The sequence below is a fragment of the Panthera uncia genome, unplaced genomic scaffold, assembly GCF_023721935.1.
Source record: "Panthera uncia isolate 11264 unplaced genomic scaffold, Puncia_PCG_1.0 HiC_scaffold_295, whole genome shotgun sequence".
NCBI classification, from domain to species: Eukaryota; Metazoa; Chordata; class Mammalia; order Carnivora; family Felidae; genus Panthera; species Panthera uncia.
Genome location: NW_026059424.1, coordinates 34,656 through 56,803, shown reverse-complemented (window position 1 = coordinate 56,803; position 22,148 = coordinate 34,656). Strand labels below are relative to the sequence as shown.

The following is a 22,148-nucleotide window of genomic DNA, read 5'->3' as shown; positions in this document are numbered from 1 at the left end:
GTGCCTCTAAAATATTTTTCCTTAAAAAGTATTTTAAATTCATGTGTACGGATATATACATATCTATGTATTTTTAACACACATTCCAGAAATTGATAATATAGTACACTGTGTATAAAAATGTACCCCTACACTAAGGCTGTCATACCCTGTTCGATAATGAGGTGTAATACGACAGATCATACTACATGCTCTTGGCCAGCGAGTATTGTGCACTTTTCTCCCAAGAGGGCTCTGCCCTTTGGAGAGTTGACTATATTTTAAAACCTATATTGTTTGTTTCCTGGAACTGATTTTTCTGCCATTTGTTAAAAGGAATAGTTGTGACCCATAGTGAGTGACAAAAGGATGCACGTAAAGGCTAGCATGCTGGTAATTAAAATGTAAATTTAACAGAGGCCAGTGGCCTGATGGGCCTCCAACCAAATGGTTGAGGAAAATGAAGGTAAAGATGATTAGGCATTTATGAATGAGTGACTACCAAGTTATCTTCATAAAGCAGAGACAGTCACAGATTGTCAAAAGTGCCCATTTTGTGTCCTTTGGTATAGGGTGATTTTGTGTTCAACAAACATTTATCAAGTTTGTATTCTGTGCCCTGCACAGTGCTAGGTGCTAGTGTTACACTGGTGAATAAGAGAAATCCTTCTTGGATTTTATCATTTAGGAGGAAAGGTAGAGTTAAAACAAGGACCAGAGACCCATGGGAGGTCAATTTTGCCCAAGCAGTATGTTGAGTAAATGTTCTGGTTCTGGATGAAAACCATAGCCTCTCCCTCCTTCTCTGCATTCCCATGTCTCAGGGTAACTGTGGTTTAAAGAAAAAAATATATTGAAATCTGCAGTTAGGTATCTGAACCTCCAGGAGCATGTTAATAAGCATGTATGGTATTGTGGCTGGGGAGAGATTGAGAATGAACTTCTGGGTCATCACATTTAAATCTGTACTTGCAATTCAGACCATGTGCTTGAGTATAAACCTACATTTTAATTACTTTGCTTTTTGTTTATAGGTCCAGGGGCAAGTTCATCCTACTCTTGAGTCTAGTGATGATGCTCTTCAGTATGTTGAAGAATTAATTTTGCAGTTATTAAATATGCTATGCCAAGCTCAGCCCCGAAGTGCTTCAGATGTAGAGGTATGATAAATTTTGCCTTGTATTTGCTTTATACACACACACACACGCACACACACACACACACACACACACACACACTGTGTACTTGTTGCAGTGTCAGTGAAAGTGTTCTGAAATGAACTTTTGTTGGCCTCAAAACACTGCCTTTATTTTGTTTTAAGTTTATTTATTTTGAGAGAGACAGAGACAGCGTGAGAAGGGGAGGGACAGAGAGAAAGGGCAAGAGGGAGAGAATCCCAAGCAGGCTCCTCATTGCCAGCGCAGAGCCCGATGCGGGGCTCGAACTCATGAACCTGTGAGATCATGACCTGAGCTGAAACCAAGAGTCAGATGCTTAACCAACTGAGCCACCCAGGCACCCCTAAACACTACTCCTTGATACTAGAATTTTACACACACACACACACACACACACACACACACACACACACACACAGTTTTAAGAGTGGAATATGTTCAAATGTTTCTTTTGTTTTTAAAGCCCACTGTCATTTAAAAACATTTTGGGGCGCCTGGGTGGCTCAGTCGGTTAAGCGTCTGACTTCAGCTCAGGTCATCATTTCACAGTCTGTGAGTTCGAGCCCTGTGTCAGGCTCTGTGCTGACAGCTCAGAGCCTGGAGCCTGCTTTGGATTCTGTGTCTCCCTCTTTCACTGCCCCTCCCCTGATCATGCTGTGTCTCTGTCTCAAAAATAAATAAAAACATTTAGTTATTAATCTGTTGGTCTTCAGTTGTTACATGTATTTTAGATAGTAAGTGAACTCCTTCCCACCAATTGGAAGGGAAAGAAACATGTAAAAACCTAGGAAGTTCTGCAGTCTACTACAGCAGTGACCTGGCCCTGTCTTTTTTAGGGCTTAAAGTTTGGTGGAGATGCAGGAATAATGGCAATAACAGGATGTGATCCACTGTGCATAAAAGTTTTGAGGGACACCATAAAAGGGACAAACTAATAACACAGGCCTTGGGGCTTAGGGATTAGCTTCCCAGAAGAGGCATCTGAAGAAGTCAAAAGTCTGAGAAGAAAAGAAAGAAGGTTTGAAGTTCTAACTGTAGAAAATGGGAGATAGAGCTGGAAATATAAAAGTTGTCTAACAACGATAAAGAACATTTGACTTTAATGACCTTGAATGTATACTAGTACAAATCTTTGAGTTTCTCTGGCATTTCTTTTGCAGTACTCAAATGTGGGCACAAGAAAGATAGTTGGGTTGAATGGAATTTCACCATAGACATACAGTAGAATAGTAGGACAAGGAAATTATGGAAATTGGTAATAACAGGGCTTTACAACCTTTCAAGACACAACACACATAGAATATAACAAAGATTTTATCTCAAACGGTGGCTGGGTAGGAGGTATATCTATCTACCCCAGGCCCTACCCTGTCCCCCAGGGGATGAGGGATTGATAATATAGGCATATCTAATGAGAAACTTCTGAAAAGAGCATCAGAGAACCTAAACTGGATAGGAGAAAAAGTGACATATAATAATGGCTGATATTTAAGTGCTTGCTGTAATGTGTACTGTTCTAAACAGTTCCGTGCTTTATATTTTATTTAAAGTTTTTTAATAACCCCATGAAGATGGTGCTGTTTTCTTCTCTTACTAGAATGTAAGCTCCAAGGTTATTTTTCTTGTTTACTGCCAAATTCCTAGCATCTAGAACAATGTCTGGCACTGAGAACGCACTCAGGAAATAACATGTTGAATGAATAAATGTGGAAACTGAAGCACAGAGAGGTTAGATAAATTGCCCTTGCCCAAGGTCACAGCTAATAAGTAGTGAAGTCAAGACTGTAGCCCAGAAAGTCTAAGCTTTTTGCATGTACATTACAACTCAAGTATCCTGCCAGGAGAGGACAAGTAGATTGGAAAAACATGGAGGGAATTAGGGTATTGGATTTCCCAATAAGGTTAAGAACTGATAACACTAGAATACCTGAGTGAGAGAATTAAAAGAATAGATTGGGATCAGAGACAAAGTTGTTGGAATTTAAGATTTCCTCAGTAACACAGTTACAAAGCGGGATGTGGCCATGTGATGGTGGCTGGGGTAGAAAGTCTCCAAGATGAGGTATTCAAAGAATTAAGAGGCCAGGGTATTTCATGTGTCCTTAAGGTAGACAGTAAGGTCACACAGGATCATGACAAGATTTTACATGATCCAGAAACAGCTTGGGGAATGGAAAAGATGCTAAATTTACCTTCATGCAGGTTTTGGGACAAGGGCGGTTTTTGCTCTCGAAGTCTTCAGGGGAGTTCCAGATTTCAGCTGAGGCAAAGAGATATTTGAAAACATTGAACTACAGAGGTTGTAGATGTAGAAAAGATTGTATACAATGGAATAGTAATTCACTTTGATTTCTTAAGTAATTTAAAGAAGGTTTCATACATTTTTATCCCATTTTTCCATTGAATTATAAGGTCAACTATCTTTTATTCATGATTTCCTTTAGGCACTTAATTACATTGGTCTTCAGAGTAGATCTTGAATAGAACTCGTTGCCTGACTCTTCTCATGAACAATTCCAGTTGCTCTTTTGGATCTTAGTTAGGTTCTCCCACAGTGTTTATAAAATACAGCATTCAGCCTTGTGCCTAGTGTGTTAGAGTAGGGTTATGGAACTCATCTTGCTTATTATCATTCTGATGTTAGAGGGCGTTCTAGGAATTTGCTAGTTTGATAACATTGCAAACTCAAATTCAGTTCTTTCTTGATATCTCATACTATACTGTGTTTATTTAATTTCCTTATTTTTATTAATACAGAAACTAATATATAATTTTTCCAATATTGAAGGAGATCTCCATGAATTCTTGAAAATTACTGTGTCAGTTTTTGACTTGCACAGGTTTGATCAAAATGTAGGCCCTCAAGACTCTAAATATTAATAAAGGATATTTCTTAGCTTCTTAATAGAAAACTTCTGAGATATTGAAGATATATAATTATCCAGTGCCCTGTCATGTTATTTTTAAGCGGTAAATCTGAGCCCTTAAAGTGGATGTAGCCATGTGATATACCAATGAGCTGGCTTTGGAATTGGGAAAGGTTGGGAAGAATGTATGAGTGAAATAGAAATAGCCATCAGTTGGGTAATGGGCTTTGTAATTTCAGAGTACAGTTATATACATAGTTATGTCTTTACAACAACCCTATGGAGTAGTTATTACTTTGCTTATTTTATAGATTACACAGCCCTCAGAATGGTAGAACAGATTTAATTTTTTTCTTTTTTTTTTAAATAAAATGCAGAGCTTGAATTCCCAACCCTGAGTTCAAGACCTGAGCAGACACTTAGTGGACTGAGCCATCCAGGTGCCCCTAGAACAGATTTTTAAAAAGGTGGAAACCTGGAATCTAATCATGGTCAAATACCCTTCTTCCTGTACCATTCCTGGAAGCGTATTTAGACAAAAATATAGATATATAGAGATTTTAAATGAATATAATGGTGTGTTAGATTCTTTTATCAGAAAACAATTTTTCACTTTCTTTGTTCATAAGGATTTTATATTTCTTTAATACATTTGTTTTATTTCCTTAATACATTTACAGAGCCTTTTTTTTTTAAGTCATAAGGGTCATGAATTTTATAAGCCCTTCAAATAAATTTTGAGGTAAGAGATAATTCATCAAAGTTTTTTTAAAAATTTGAGGCCCATATTAAAAACCGTACTTAAAAAAAAAGACCTGCGTTTGGCTTTGTGCAGATAGCTTAGAGCCTGGAATCTGCTTCGGATTCTGTGTCTCCCTCTCTCTGCCCCTCCCCTGCTCATGCTCTGTGTCTGTCTGTCTGTCTGTCTCTCTGTCTGTCTCTCTGTCTCTCTCTCTCTCTCTCTCTCTCTCTCTCTCAAGAATAAATATTTAAAAAAATAGATCAGTCTGAATTAATGCAATATATAAAATTTCTGTCTTTCTAAAGAATACGTTTTGATTAAAGTATAAACATAATTCAAAGTAGAGTAGCAATTCTTCCTTAATACTTGGCCCCAAGGGGATTTATTTTAATGAAAAACTAAAAGTGGGTTTTAGTTGCCCTATAGTTTTAGGAATATAGATACTTTGAAAGTGCTTGAAAACTGATGGACTATATATGTATCTATACTATGTTAATTGAATATTATGTTATTTAATCTTGCTTATGTTAATTGAAAAGTTTTGAGAAATTGTACTAAAGATTGTGAACTATCAGAGTCCAAATGAAAGGGATTTCGTTTTACTGACGTAGCCAAAATTCAACAATCCATGCCGCCAGTATTTGAGTATTGCTATCTGTCAGGCAGTGTTCCCGATGAATAAAGAAGCATTTATATGAGTGCTCTGGGAATGTAGAGGAGGGATATGTATTGTTTGTTTCTGTCTTTTCACAATAATTTTTCATGTTAGAAGATAGTATATAAAAATTGCTCCAATCTGGTTCATTCTCCCTCGTTTTCTGTATTTAAGCTTTATAAAAAAAATAGAAGAAAAAACTAATAGTATTTTTTTCTGTTCTGTGTCCCTGGTAAAGTATATTCTTTGTTAAATTTATTTTTTTTCTTTATTTAATTTCTTAAGTCTTGTCTTTCCATAATTATACCTGTTCTTTCTCTGGGAAGGGATTGCTATTCTATTTTCTTTTTCTTCCACCTCAACCCCTGCCTCCATTTTGCCTATGTAATTCTACCAGTGACTTTTTTTTCAAAGACCTATGTGAAATATGTTTAAGAATTGTATTGAGTTCAACGTCTTTTCTCTTATACTTTCACTACCATACACCAGTGCTTTTTAGACTCTAGGTCAGGACACATTAGTAAGTCATAAAATCACGTTATGCATTGCCCAACTAACTTTTTTTTTAATGCATAGAAAATATCAGTGTAATATCAGCGTGTAATAAGGGCAGGTTTTGTTTTATGAACTTTGTTTAGTATGTGTATGATGTGTAAGGATGCAATGAGATGTATTAAGAATTTATTATTTCTTACTGTGAGTTGAGGTTAGAAGGAAGGAAGAAAGGGAGGGAGGGAGGGAGGGAAAGAGGTGAGGGGAAAGAAAATAGCAGTACAGGGCCATACCATTATAAGATTTGTACCATGGTTAACCACAGGTTAAACCCATCACTGAAATTTTTAATTGGAAGCCATAGTTAAGTTAGTCCTAAATCTCTTTAATTGTCATTTTTGGATTAGCAAATCTAGTATTGACTGGGAGAAAGGAAAAGAATTTTAGCTTTGGATGTTGCTTTCCACCTTCTCCTCCTTTTCTTTTCTCCTTTTTTACCTTCCAAACTCCCCCAATATTTTGGACCTTTGTATTATCTGTATAGTGTCCTGGCAGATAGCTTTTTAACTAGGCATTTCAATAAATTTGTAAACTCCATTTATAACTACAATAATTTCTTTCAACATACCTCCAGTTCCATTAATTAGAATTGAAATGATCACTTCTTAACTTTGGCAGCTGATTTAGCCTCAAACCTAGATGAAGAGAAAATTACACTTTATAAATTTGTTCTTAAGATGTCCTAAAATCAACACGTTTTCCCTCCAAAGTGTCATGTGACAGTCTCTTTTTTTTATTTTTCATTTTAACAGCAACTGACAAAACTTTTTATTTAGGTTTATAATCAGGAGTGACATTTAATTTTATCTAATAGTTTTTACAAACTAGTTATCTACATGGGTTTAAATTACGTTAATAGCGACCTCTACTGGTTTTCACTGTGGTATCCTGAAAGAGTCACTTTTGCTTGAAGTGAACTACATTAGTTTATTAAAGTAGGAAAATTCAGCTTTTACATTAACATGAGTTTCTTCACTTTCAATGGAAATGCTAACCAAGTAAGTGCTAGAAATTAAAGAGAAGTATTTTGTAAAAATTAATGACTTATAGAGGGTTCAAACTCTAATGATGAACTACGGTGTATAAAAATTGCTGTTACCAGTGTAAACCCTTGTTTTCCATGATCTGTAAATAGTTTTGAAGTCAAGTACTTTTGCATGATGAATAAAGAAAAAATTTCTTAGAGGTTTCAAGTGCAAAATGCTACTTGAGGTTGTAATTGGTATTATTAAAAGGTCAAATGAATGAAAATTAGATTTAGATACTTGCTTCTTGAGCTTAGGTCTTGTTGAGATTTTATATGTTTATTCTAATCATTCTTGTCATTAGCTTTATCACAGTTAAGTTGAAATCCTGAATGTGATTTTCTCCCCTAGATAATACAAAGAATGTTTAATCTCTTAATTGTCTAATTAAGAAACTAATCCATTGACAGTAGAGTTTTCTCTTAAGTATGGTTGTAGTATAAATTATAGCACATGTGAAAAGCCTGCTTTTGGTATTCTTTGATTTTTAAAGTAAATTATAAGTGAAGAGCACTATTTAATATATTTGTTGCTTAGTTGTTATTTTCCTATTTTCCAAGGAACGTGTTCAAAAAAGTTTCCCTCATCCAATTGATAAGTGGGCAATAGCTGATGCCCAATCGGCTATTGAAAAGAGGAAGCGAAGAAACCCTTTATCTCTCCCAGTAGAAAAAATTCATCCTTTATTAAAGGTAAAGCTGAAATACTACCTTCTTGCCTTTTAAAAGCAAAATAAAACCCATCGTTTTCAAACACTCAGCATATATTTTATGGATAATAGTCAATTGAAGAGTAAAATTCTCTCATTTTAATTTTTCCAGAAATTCATGTCACGGGGAGGGATGATATGACAATAGGGAAATATAAGTTGGGCAACATGATTTAAAGTAATTTCATACCGACAAAAATATGCAAATTGAAGGGACTAAGAAAAGTTATAATTGTGGATTTCGTTCAGCTCTGGTGTTACTAGTACCTCAAAGAGAATTTATAAAACTCCTTTCTTATTGGGTAGGCCTAAGTGTCCCTACACATCCTTCAAATCTTAATCCTTCACGTTGTTAGATGTGTAGGGACCTCTGTGAGTCTGCCACAGGGCTATGTGTAATTTCTGAGCAAAAATTGTCTAAAGATTACCTGAACTACCCAGTCCCACCTCTCATTTAAATCAGTCAGCTGAATCTCTCCAGAGCTAGTAGAAAGAATAATTGTTGGAAATGCTAATAATCCTGTTTCTATTTATTTAATAAGATTAACAAACTATAGATTAACTCTCACGTCAAAAATATAGGTATTATAGTAATTAAAACCTTAATACTTATGATACAGATAATTTTTATGTACTATAATACAAGCAAAATGTTAATGCTTTTGCGTACATTACCTCTAAACTTTATTACTCAACAAAGTTATTATTGTCATCCCCAGTTTGTAGATGAGGTGACTGAGGCAAAAATGGATTAAGTAACTTTTAGTCCATGTTCACAGGGCTCCAAGTGATGGTGTTAGGGAATTCAGGTCTGTTTGATCTCGTCCAAGACTTAAGATTTAAGACTAAACACTTGGATTATGTTTAAGACTGTCAAAGGTTATGTTTTGTACTCGGGTTGTTGGAATAGAAATATCTGTCTGTATTTTACTGGTCTGAGGAAATAAGTGCAAGCTATAGAGAATTACTAAACTACTAGTAATTACATATTTCTGTATAATTCTCTTTTCCTAATTTTTACTAGCCATACATTGAATTTTATTCTGAGAGAATTAACACATTGAGGTATGTGCCTGTTGTGTCAGTAATGATCCTGAATTTTGAATTTTATGATCTAATTGCAGATACCATTTCAGTTTATTAATAAATCTTTATCACTATAGCCATTTCATAGTTTTTACATATCTTTAAAGGTAAATGCCACCTGCCGCCAACTTATAAGTAAACTTCGTGTTTCAAAGGTTTTTTTTAAATAGGATTGTTTAGAAAATAGAATTTGTTTCCCTGTAGCAACTGGTCAGCCCCACAAAAGCCCATACCTTCTTTGAAGTCTAATAATACTATTTAACATGTTCTTAGTAACCACTGTTGTTCAGTAGAACATAGCATACGTTTTTTCTCATTGAAACAGTACAAATACCAGAAATGCGCCACCAGGGTTTTGGGATCCCAGATTCCTTTGGAATGAAGAACAGAGGTATAAGGCTAGTGTACATATTCCCAGATATCAATAATACATTAACTTTTGTTCTGAATAAAGAAAAAACCTCTTTTGTCATAGTTAATTCCAGGTATTTCAGATTAATTCAGATTACTAATTCAGATTAGGTAAAGTGAGCATTTCTCCTGTCCCCCAAACTGGGGCTTCCCTTCTTAAGTTAAGGATGATCTATTTAGTAATCTGTACTTATTAAGTATTTTACATGATCGTAGGTAATTTTGCTCTACCTACATTTCCAAATAGCAATATGTATATTATTCATAGATGAACCACTTACAACGAAATGTTGTTGATAATCACAGGCCTCAGTAAAAGTTAAGCTAAATTGTATACATGTTTTTTTAAATTTTTCATCAGTGTGTCAAATTTATAGTATCTGATTTTTAAACATGTTTTTCTTTTAATTTTTCAGGAGGTCCTAGGTTATAAAATTGACCACCAGGTTTCTGTTTACATAGTAGCAGTATTAGAATACATTTCTGCAGACATTTTAAAGCTGGTGGGGAATTATGTACGAAATATACGGCATTATGAAATTACAAAACAAGATATTAAAGTGGCAATGTGTGCTGATAAGGTAGGATACTGATCTTCTGTATGTCTTGTTCTTAAGTTTTTATTCCTGATTTATTGGATGCTAACATACTGTTCAGATAATAAAATTATATATTATGTGTTAGGGTATATTTCCAGTAGTCTAATAGCAACTACACAAGATATCACTTTATGGAAATAGAGTATTATGTATGTAGTATTAAATCATGTTTATTTTTAAAAATGTTTCATTTATTTATTTTGAGAGAGAGAGAGAGAGTGAGCGAACCTGTGAGTGGGGGAGGGGCAGAGAAAGAGAATCTCAAGCAGGCTCTGCACTGTCATCATAGAGCCTGACCTGGGGCTCGATCTCACAGACCATGAGATCATGACTTGAACCGAAATCAAGAGTCAGATGTTTAATTGACTGAGCCACCCAGCTGCCTGTAAACTGTGTTTAAAAATGTCATGCAGTTTTTCTTTTATGTGTTCCTGCAAGTAGAGTAAATGATAGTAATAATCTCTTATTAGTGAAATTCTTTAAATTATTTAGATTGGAACACTTAGAAGATGACAAACTTTGAAAACAAATTCTGAAAATGTAAAAATACTAAACTCTTGAGGGCTTTATTTCAACACCTAACTCTCTTTAGATACTACTTCTGTGGTTTTATTATAAAAATATTAAGAACAAACATTGGGGCACCTGGGTAGCTCAGTCGATTACGTGTCTGACTCTCGATCTTGGGGTCATGAGTGCAAGTCCTGCGTTGGGCTCCACGATGTGTGTGGAGCCTACTAAAAATAAAAAGAGCAAACATTATTGAAGTTAAGCATATATGTAATTTATTTCCTTTCGTCTTTGTGGTACCCCTGTAAGGTAGGTGCTCTTTATAAAAGGGAAACTGAAGTTTAGAGAGATACAGAAATTGACCCAGAACTTACTAAGAAGTTTCAAAACCTGGACTCAAACTCTAGATCTCATTATAAAGCTCTTAGTTATTACTCTAGATTGCCTCAATATTTTCATTTTATGAAAATGACTTTTCAGAAAAGAAAATATTTTCGGATGAGCATTTTGTTCCATTTTTTCCTCACTATACTCTTATTGATTTGGACTATTCTCTCTGATTACTAAATCCACTTAATTATGTTCTAGTGTTTATTTTTTCTTTTAGAATGTGAACATATAGAGTAAAAATCACCTGATCTGAGGAAGGGTCTCAAATGTATTGACATTTTTAAATGAATAACTATTTGGTTTTTAAAATATTTTTCAATGAATATAAAATATTTGTTACCTTTTAAATCAGATAAGTAAAATATTTTTTAGTACATACTATGAGCTTACACAGAGAGGAGATGCAAAAGAAGTATAAAACAAGGCTGCGGAGTTGATGAAGGGAAATTTACATTTGTGAAACAAGCACAGAGTAATACAAGATAAAATATTTCATCATGTTGTAGAGATAATGATGTCAAAATTTATAGAAGGGGAAAGGTGAGATTTAGTAAGAGAATAATAATAGGCTTCTTGGAAGAAGCAGGACTAGTTTTGATCAGTTTCCAACAAACGTAGTCAAGGAGGCCAGTTAGCAGACTGTGAATTATTCAGATACAGGGCAGTGAGGCCCTGGAATGAGGTGGTGATGACAAGGGTATGAAACAGAGGAAACTAAGGGAAGTCTAAGACAAGATTTGGGAACAAATTTGAACTAATAGGTTAACAAGAGAGACGGACAGGTAGCAGTATTAACAGAGAGCTTGGAGGAGGCAGTTTGTGATATTAGATGTAGAATTCTGTTTGTAGAGAAAATATGCAGGAAGCAGTGGCAATATAGCCAAGAAGAGATTATTGTGTTTCTGCTTTTTATCACTTATGAACTGTATTCAAAGAGCAACTTAGGGTGCTTATCTTTAACTACAGATTCATATTTCACTGTACTTTTTTTGTATCTCTGACTATGTAGGTATTGATGGATATGTTTCATCAAGATGTAGAAGATATAAATATTTTATCTTTAACCGATGAAGAGCCTTCCACCTCAGGAGAGCAAACTTACTATGATTTGGTAAAAGCATTTATGGCAGAAATTCGACAGTACATAAGGGAACTAAATTTAATTATAAAAGTTTTTAGAGAGCCCTTTGTCTCCAATTCAAAATTATTTTCAGCTAATGTAAGTATTGTTGTATACACATATATCATTGTACGTGTTAATTTTACGTGATCCCTTAAATTTGAATTTGTGTAGTTTATGATTGCTAATTTGTTATAACTTTTTAAGCTGTGTGATTTAATTCATAGTGACTATGATCTCAGAGTTGCTACAACAGTTTCAATAAATTCAACATCAAAAATTAAAAGACCAAATCTAAACTAGACTGAACTATAAGTGCAAGTGAATTCAGTTTTCCATGTACTCCAAGGAATAAAGCCTCTTGTTAAAGTGGAAGATTTTTTTGTTTATTTTGACTCATTTGAGTCATTCAACTAATACTTCATCAGTACTGCCTGTATAAACTGTTAGGCACCATACAGTACTTGGCAGTGAGGATTCAGAGATGAGTAGGAAACAATTCCTTACCTCAAATTGAGTCTAGTCAAGATGGAAATGTAAACTTGATGTTAAATTGCAACACAGTACGGTAATTACCATAATAGAAGTGCGACGACAATATTTTGGGGAGCAAAGAGAGGGAGCCAATAACATTGAAAATTAGAGAAGGGATTACTGATCTTACAATAGCAATCAAACCAACCTAACTGAATCCTGGGAAAATGCTGAATGCTGAGAACAGTTGAGATTGTCTAAGGGGGCTGCATTCATAGATTGTCTAAGGTAGAACTCTAGGCATGGGTGACTGATAGAAAAGCAGTGCTCACTACAGAAGCTGGCACTGGGGCTCAAGTTACGGCAATGAGTGAACGTTAAAAGTTAACAGGAGTGGTTTATGAGTTGCACAAACCTTTAAGTATAGTAAAAAAGACATTGAATTGCTGACTTTAAATGGATAAATTACATGGTATGTAAATTTTACCTTAATAAAGTTGTTTTGAAAAATAAAGGAGTAAAGAATAGGTAAAGATTTCTTAGGACACAAAAATCAAGAACCATAAAGTAAAAAATTAATGAATTGGATTTCATTAAGATGAAAAACTTTTGTTCTTCTAAAGACACTGTCTCAGAAATAAAAATGTAAGCCACGGATTGGTAGAACCTATTTGAAATACATATATCTAATAAAAGACTTGAACCCATAATATATAAAGGACTTAGACAATTCAATAATTAGAATAACAGCCTGACAATTTTAAGTGGGCAGAAAATTTACACACTTTATAAGAGAAGCTATTCCAGTGACCAAAAAGCACATTGAAAGATGCTCAACATCCATAGCCCTCAGGGTTATGCAAGTTAAGACCACAATGAGATACTACTACAAACTCATTAGAACGGCTGTAATTAAAAAGTGACATTACCAAATGTCAAAAAGAGTGTGAAGCAACTGCTTGTGGGAATGTAAAATTCCCTCGTTGCTTGTAAGAATGTAATCTGGTACAAATACTTAGGAAAAGAGGTTGGCCGTTGGTGTAACATTACACATAAACTAGCCATACTGCCTGCAATTCCACTCCTAGGTTTTTACCCAGAAGAAATGAAAACATGTCCACACAAAACTTGTTTGTGAATGTTCATAGCAGCTTTATCTGTAATGGCCCCAAACTGGAAACAACCCAAATATCCATCAACAGGTAAATGGATATACAAATTGTGGTATGTCCATACGTATGGAATACTACTCAGAATTAAAAGGAATGAAGTAGTTATATAAGCAACATGGATGCATCTCAAAAACGTAACCTAAGAAACTAAACAAATATGATTATGTATGATTCCATTTGTTTAATATTGTAGAATTCTAATCTGTAGTGACAGAAGGCAGATTGCTGGTTTCCTGGGGGCAATAGAGGTGATTAATGGGGATTGAGCATAAGGAAACTTCTCAAGGTAATAAAAGTGTTTTATATCTTGACAGTGGTGACAGTTATAAGAGTAACATCATAAAATCTCATCTAAAAGTACATCAAAATAGGTATATCTTATTGCATATGAATCCTACTTCAAAGTTGATTTGACAAAAAAATATAGTCAATAATAAAGATAATCAAATAAAAAAAGTAACTGAACAAATGCAAATGAGTATTTGTTTTTCAATTACCTAGACGTTTTTCTAAAAGTTAAGATTGACAATCTTGTATGTAAGGGTTGTATGTAAGGGTTTGACCAAACTGTTACTCCCATACACTGCTTATGGGAGGGTAGACCAGTGGACTGTTTTAAAGAAAATGTCCATTGACATTTCAAGTGTGTAACCCCATGACAGAAGCCCATCCAGGAATCTGACCTACAGAACATCGTAAGTCACCCAGTGTTGAATTGAGCATTCTTGTATCGTGTCTACTTGTAACAAAAATGAGATAACAAAGGAATAGAATGAAGACATGAAGTAAAAGGGGACTGTCTGGACTCATGGGGGTTTTTTCTGTCACTACTGGTAGAACAAGAGCTGGGCATCCCATGAGAAAGCCCAGGTAAGAGAAGCGCTGAGGCAGTTGGGAGGTTTGTGTAAGCACTTGTGCTCCATACCAAAGTAGGGTGGCTGTGTTGAAGGAAAGCGCCGTATGACTGAATGGCTACCTGAACTAGCCATTTTCTTCATGAAACACTACTTTTACCTGAAAGAACAACTGACAGGTCTGTAGTTATTTAGACTTGTGTGTTTGGCAGACATTTCTCAAAAATGAATGAAATGGGGGAATAAAACGAACAAACCTGTCACTTCAAGGAGCGTGGCAATATTTGTTGACAGTGATAAAATTTGAGCTTCCAAATGAAATAAAATTTTGGAAAATTTGTATCTACTCCCAAGATCGGTGGTGATACTAATAGGTTTGGTCTTTTAATATTCTATAGTTAAATGTGTTAACATTTGGAAAATCTGCAAAATTCAATGGACCACTGTTTTCCAAGTGACCAAATTCATAATGCTACGAAAACACACATAGGTAAAGAATCCTTTCAAAATTTAAGATAGCCCGATGGATTTTGATGTAACAGTACAAAATTGATGTGGTTTCAGATTCCACTTGCAACTAACCTTTAAGAAACTATCATTGGTTGATTTTGGGCATACTAGCATGAAAGGGTGTTTACTCCATTTATATGAAACGTCCAGAATAGGCAAATCCAGGGAGATAGAAAGTAGATTAGTGGTGGCCACCCCCTGGGCAGAAAAGAAGAATGGAGGATGCTGCTAATGGACATAGATAGACCTTCTCTTTGAGGTGACAAAGATATTCTGGAATTTTATACTGGCGATAATTGAACAGCTCTGAATATGTGAAAACCATTGAATAGTGCAATTTAAAAGGGTGAATTTTATGGCATGTGACTTACATCTTAATAAAGAAACTGTACTGAAAAAGAAAAGGATATCTACAATTATTTGAGTAGACAATTAAAATATTCCTCCCTTTTCCAACTACCTATCTGTGTAAAGCTAGATTTTCTTTGTATGCTTTAACCAAAACAATGTCTCACAACAGATTAAATACATATATATGAAAATCGAGCTACCTTCTATTAAGTCTATTAGAGATTTGCAAAAATGTAAAAAAGTGCCAGTCTTCTCACTGTTTTAAGGAAATAACAGTTTTCAAAAAAGTGCTATATATTGAGAACCACTGACCTTAAAGAAATATATTTGCAAATTGTACACCTTTGCAAAAAGAATTCTTGAGCTGTCTTTTGCTTACGTTTCTAAGTTGTTAAAATTTCTCACTGTATTTGTCATGTTAAATTTTATGATTATAAAATGACTTATTGGCTTAAAATTTGTTTTTTATTCTATAGCCTAACTGAATTAATATGTTTTTCCTCCCGACAGGACGTAGAAAATATATTTAGTCGTATAGTAGATATACATGAACTTAGTGTAAAATTACTGGGCCATATAGAAGATACTGTGGAAATGACTGATGAAGGTAGTCCCCATCCCTTAGTAGGAAGCTGCTTTGAAGACTTAGCAGAGGTAAGTACTTTAATTATACACCCAAAAAAGTCCATATAAAAGCCCTACATTGCATTAAAATTGGAGTCTTAATTCATGTTTCCAACTAAAATCATAGATATTAACTGATGACCACTCAGCTATATTGCCTGTTCCTCATAGGGTCATTGTCAACATTTGTTTCTATTGTCTTATGAAACCCACAAAAAAGTAGTCTCTTATCCATTATGAAAAAGGAGATCCCACCAAGGAGAGGCATTTACAGCTGACACTCAATCATCTGTCTTATATAGCAAAGCTAAGAAAAGTCCATGAATGCCCTGTCAATGAAGAAGCCATGGAACTTGGATCTGAGGTTAGACTACTTGTGTTCTGGTCTAAATTCTGCTACTTACTAGTTGTATGTGACTGTGGGCAATTTATCTCAAATCTTTAAACCTCCATTTATATATATATATATATATATATATAAAATAGAGATAATAGTAGGTCTCAGGATTTTTGTGAAAATTAAAATAACCTACCTAAAATATTTAGCTAACCACCTTCACACAGTAAGCTATTCAATATATGATAACTATACGTTACAATTTGGAATAGTAGGAGTGAAGTGAATAGGAAAATCAGGTCTAGGACCTAGATGATTCAAATGCTGTGGGGGTGGAAAAATAGTGACCCTCTCCTTGGGTATTCAAATGCTACAGTATATGAGTTAGTCCTAATAAGTTCGCATTGGTAGTCATTCTGAAATTTTTAGCTCTTCCTTTGTTCTTACTCTAAAATCCACAAACACAGAGTTGAGTTTGTAAAATAAAAAATTTAAGATTTTCAGGCAGAATAGCTTAAGCTTCACTAACAGCCCCTCTACTCTTGCTTCAAACACATAGAAGTCATAGAGTATATTTTTTTTTAAAAAAAGGAATATATATATATATGGGGTGCCCAGGTGCCTCAGTCAGTTTAGTATCTGACTCTTGGTTTCAGCTCAGGTCATGATCCCAGGATCATTGGATCGAGCCTCGTGTTGGGCTCCTCACTGAGTGTGGATCCTGCTTGAGATTCTCTCTCTCCCTCCCTCCCCCTCTGCTCCTCTTCCCCACTGTGTGCTCTCTCTCTCTCAAAAATAAATAAATAGATATTTTTTATAAACTTAAAAAGAAGGAATATGCATAACTGGACTAAAAAATAAGATCAGTAGTAGAGTAGAAATAGAGTAGGCATTCAAGGTAATGATCTCTGGTAGCTGAGTGTTCAACTCTTAAGGATAATGAAGATTAAATGTGCTCCATGAAAGTGAGCAAGATTTCTTGTTTCAAGACCCTGATTGTAAGAGGATGCCAGAGAAATCTGTCAATTTCCTGCCTGCAAAGTTTTATAGAAAGTTGTAGACTTGAGGTGGGGGAACAGAAACACTACCTTATAACAAATATACTTTAAAACTTAACAAATTATCCCACAATATTAAGCCAATGTGACTACAGAGCCTGAGACCCAAAAATCACAGAACAGGTTCTGGTCTGAAAGAATGATCATAAAGAGATGGGAGAGAAAAAAAGGAAACCAAACATTAGAAGCCTCCCCCTAAGAAATCCCTAATACGCAATTCCAAAATACAGGACAAATAATAATGCTTAGTGTGATATCTAACAAAATCAACAATTAGGAAAAATATCATTCCAGATGAAATTAATTTTGTGCAATAGACATATGAAGACTTTAAAAGAAGTTTAGGAGGCTCAAAGAGATAAATGAAGAAATATTTATAAATAAGACATTGTGAAGCAAAAATAAGTGGAGGGAAAATAAGAACAGGTAGCTATCAAAAGAAACAATTAGGGGCTCCTGGGTGGCTCAGTCGGTTAAGGGTCCGACTCTTGATCTCAGCTCAGGTCTTGCTTGATCTTAGGGTCATGAGTTCAAGCTCTGCTTTGGGATCTGTGCTGGGCGTGAAGCCTACTTAAAAAGGGACGTGGGTGTATGTCTGGGTGGCTCAGTTGGTTAAGCATCTGGCTTTGGCTCAGATTATGATCTCACAGTTTGTGAGTTTGAGCCCCACATCAGGCTCTCTGCTGTCAGCCCAGAGCCCACTTCACATCCTCTACCCCACCCCCACCCCATCTACCCTTCCTCTGCTCACGCATATGTGTGCACTCTCTCAAAACCAAATAAAAACTTAAAAATAATTAGGGATATTGGAAATTAAATATAAATAAAAACTCACTATGTAGCCAACATTTGCTAGACCTGGTTCAAAGAGAAAATTTATGAATTGGAAAAAGGAATTGAGGAATTCACTGAAAATGTGACACACAGAAACCACGATTAGAATATGATCCTCTTAGAACAGCTAAGAGTAATGAAGTCTACACTGAAAGACTTTCATATTGTCTAATAGGAGTTTCAGGTAAAGAATGGTGGAGAAGAATAATTTGAAGGGGTAAAAGCTGAGCATTTCCCAGAAATGAAGACATGAGTTCCCAGGTCAAAAATGAATTCCAAATAGTGGGCAGGATAAATAAAAATAAACCTACAGTCAAAAACCGTTAACAGTGAAACTATGGATCAAAGATAAAGAGAAAATCTTAAAAGCTGTAAGAGAGAAAAGAGTACTACTTGAAAAGGAACTATAATTAGAATGACAGAAGACTTCTCTTTAACAATAGAGGCTAACAGTCAGTTGAGGAATATCTTCAAGTACTAAGGGAAAATAGAATTTTCTGTCCAACTAAACTTTTATTCAAGAGTGAGTTCAAAATTTAAAATAATAAAGCTTGCGGAAGCAAATGTGAGAGATCTTCATGACCTTAGAATAAGCAAAGATTTTTAAAACAAGACACCAACACCATAAAAGAAAAGATTGATAAGCTAGATTTCATTAAATGTAAGAACATGTGTTCAGCAGGGGTGCCTGGGTGGCACAGTCCCTTAAGCATCTGACCCTTGATTTCAGCTCGGGTCATCATCTTGTGGTTCGTGGGTTTGAGCCCTGTGTCAGGCTCTGCACTGACAGTGTGGAGCCTGCTTGGGATTCTGTGTGTCCCTTTCTTCCCGCCCATCCCCTGCTCACGTGCATGTGCTTGTGTGTGCTCTCTCTCAAAAATAAATCAATGTTTATTTAAAAAAAAACTGGTTATCCATATGGAAAGAAAAAACTCCTTCCTTAGCTCACTTCATACCCAAGTTCTCAACAGATTAAAAATCTAAAAAACAAAAAGCAAATTTTGAAAGTTTGGAAGAGAGGGGCACCTGGGTGGCTCAGTCAGTTAAGTGTCTGATTCTTGATTTCAACTAAAGGTCGTGATCTCGCAGTTCACGAGACCAAGCCCCGCGTTGGGCTCCATGCTGACAGCACAGAGCCTGCTTGGGATTCTCTCTCTCTGCCCCTCCCCCACTTGTACACACATTTTCTCTTTCTCTCTCAAATAAACTTTTAAAAAATTCAGAAGAGAATATAGGAGAATATATTTATGACTTTGAGATAGAAAAGCTTTCTTGGGGCACCTGGGTGGTTCAGTCAGTTAAGCGACTGACTTCAGCTCAGGTCACGATCTCATGGTTCATGAGTTCAAGCCCCACATCGGGTTCTGTGCAGACAAATCAGAGCCTGGAGCCTGCTTCGGATTCTGTGTCTCCCTCTGGCTCTCTGCCCCTCCCCCACTCTCTCTCTCTCTCTCTCTCTCTCTCTCTCTCTCTCTCAAAAATAAATAAATATTAAAAAACTATATTTAAAAAGAAAAGTTTTCGTAAAGAACCTAGAGAGTGCAAGCCATAAAAGATTAAAGTTTTTAAACTTCTATTCACAAAAAGACACTATAAAGTTATGAGAATATGAAAGAATGAAGTTGAACTTTGTGCCTCACACCATATACAAACATAAAATAGATCTAATGTAAGAGCTAAAATTATAAAACTCTTAGAAGAGAGCATGGCTAAATCTTCACAACCTTGGCTTTGGCAAAGGATTCTTAGATGTGACAACCAAAGCATGAGCTACAAAACAAAAAAATACATAATTTGGACTTGGGCGGTAATGGGAGGGAGTGAGGTATGATTCTAAAGGGGCAATGAGAGATCCCTGTGGTGATGGAAATGTTCTGTACTTCACTACATCAATGTCAGTGGCCAAGTTGTGATATTGCACTATATTGTACTATTGGAAGATGTTACCTTTGTGGGAAACTGAGTAGTGTGCACACAGGATCTTTCTATATTATTTCTTACAATTGCATGTGAATCTAAACTATCTCAAAAAAAGTATATTTATTCAATACAATGTTAAAGAATTTAGAATAAATGAGTGGAAGAAACTACATTAATCCAAATGGATAAGTCTTGGACATAAGTTTGAATATAAAGTACAAATTGCAGAAGCATAAATACATTACGATATTTATATAAAGTTTGAAAGCATTGCATTATTTCTTGATACATGTGTAATTATATAAAAACATACATGGAAATGATAAAATTCAAATTCAGGATAATGATTTCCTGTGGGGATCAGCAGGGGAGGAGATAAGCTTGTGAAAGAAGGATCAATTACCACTAAACTGTCTTTCTTTTTTTTTAAAGAAATTATTATTTCTTTTATTATATTATTATTTATTGTATTATAAAATGTTGAAATTATAAAATGTTGAAATTTTTGGAGCTGAATGGTGAATATAGTTACATTAGTTGTTCTAATGTACTTTTCTGTATGTTTAGAATATTCTACATTTTTAATCATTAATATACAATTGTGTATATTGATCATTGTTTTGTGAATCTTGTATTGAATTTTAACCAGTAAACTAATCATGTATTAACTTATATAAGGATATAAGGAAAATCATGTATTAACTTATATAAGGATTCTTAGTAGTGCTAAGAGTTCTACAAATTTATGCTCAAGGATAAAACTATGTGATGAGAGGTTGGATTCCCAGTTGGCGATTTTTTTCCCTTTTGAGATTAGCCAGGTAAAATTATAATACTGCATACTGTTTATTCAGTACTTTATATGTGCGTGCACTGTTTGTAAGCATTTTGCATGTTATCATTTAATTCCTAAAACAACCCCTTGAGAGTAGGTATTATCCACATTTTCCAGTGAAGAAACTGGCTTTGTTTATCAGAGCTCACATAGCTAATAAGTAGTACAATCAGAATTAGAATCTGAGTCCCTATGACTCTAAAGTTAGGCTTTTAAGCCACTTTACGGCCTTTGTGTATATAGTTGTCATAAAAATTCTATAGTACATTTGAGTTTATTGAAAGAGGAGGAATGCAAACATTATCTTCTGTACAAGATAATTTCTAGAGTTCAGGAGACCCAAGATAAAAGCATCAAATCACATTTTTATTCCTCTCTCCCATTTACTCTGTCCATACCTGACTCCTTGTTATTGCTGAAACCTTACTATCCCTTCTTGTAAAACCTACAGTGGACTGCAATTTCCAGTTTACATTATTATAGAAATTTTTACTTGGGAAAGTAGTTGAAGGAGTTGAAATTGGGAAATGAATTAGGAACCAGTTCAAGGAATTCAGGATGACTTAGAACTATATAAGCCATATTGTGTTTCACAAAGAATAGAACTCCGGTCTCCTGATTTCTGATCTTATATTGTCATTATTCAATCTTAAAAAAAAAATCTAAGAAACATTAAGGGTAATTAACACAAACATCATTTGTTCTGTCAGTCCTTTCTGTACTCCTCCACTAGATGTCCTCTTCCTCTTTCTAGAATTACCCTTCCTAGAAATGAGCTCTTGCAAGAAACTAGAGTACTGTTTTCATAATAGTTTCTTAAACCATAAATAAGTTAGAGCATAGGATGGCTTCTGCTAAAATCATGACGCCTATTCTCTTGTTCCTCAGGAATCATCAAAACCAATAGATTACAACCTAACCATTAAAATTGTTTAGTCTATTAACGATTGATGATAGAATTTTTGGGCAGTTTCGATTAAACTCTTGTTTAATTGCTTGTGAAAACCATAGCAATGAATTTTAGATGCTATAAACTGTTACCTCTGGCTTACAGAATGTGAAAGTAAAAGTCTACCACTAAGAAATAACCTTGAGAAAATAAATGTTGGGCATCTGTATTCTAAAGGTTTATTATATACTTTACTTCATTGTAGATATCTATATTTTTGTTGTTCAGGCTAAACTTTGTTTTCTGGAACCAAAAGTCTGCCCATTCTTATGACTGTTTTTGTTGAAAATGCTCTACTAGAATCCGTGATGGGAAGTATCATAAAATACAAGAATGCCATTATTCGTCAGAAAGAACTGATTTACTTACTCTCTTACTGGAGAATATTAAACTTATCCTATAACAAT

The 22,148-nt window shown here is 34.9% G+C and overlaps 1 protein-coding gene across 1 annotated transcript in view; it reads left to right on the top strand.

Annotated features, from left to right (window-relative positions):
* Positions 1 to 403: 403 nt before the first annotated feature.
* Positions 404 to 22,148, top strand: part of LOC125917917 (son of sevenless homolog 1) — a 55,332-nt gene continuing 33,587 nt past the window's right edge. The window contains exons 1-5 of the mRNA XM_049623991.1: positions 404 to 1,139; positions 7,559 to 7,690; positions 9,621 to 9,785; positions 11,713 to 11,922; positions 15,695 to 15,838. Of these exons, the coding sequence (XP_049479948.1) occupies positions 1,098 to 1,139; positions 7,559 to 7,690; positions 9,621 to 9,785; positions 11,713 to 11,922; positions 15,695 to 15,838 (693 nt within the window). The 5' untranslated portion in view covers positions 404 to 1,097. The remainder of the gene's footprint in view (positions 1,140 to 7,558; positions 7,691 to 9,620; positions 9,786 to 11,712; positions 11,923 to 15,694; positions 15,839 to 22,148) is intronic.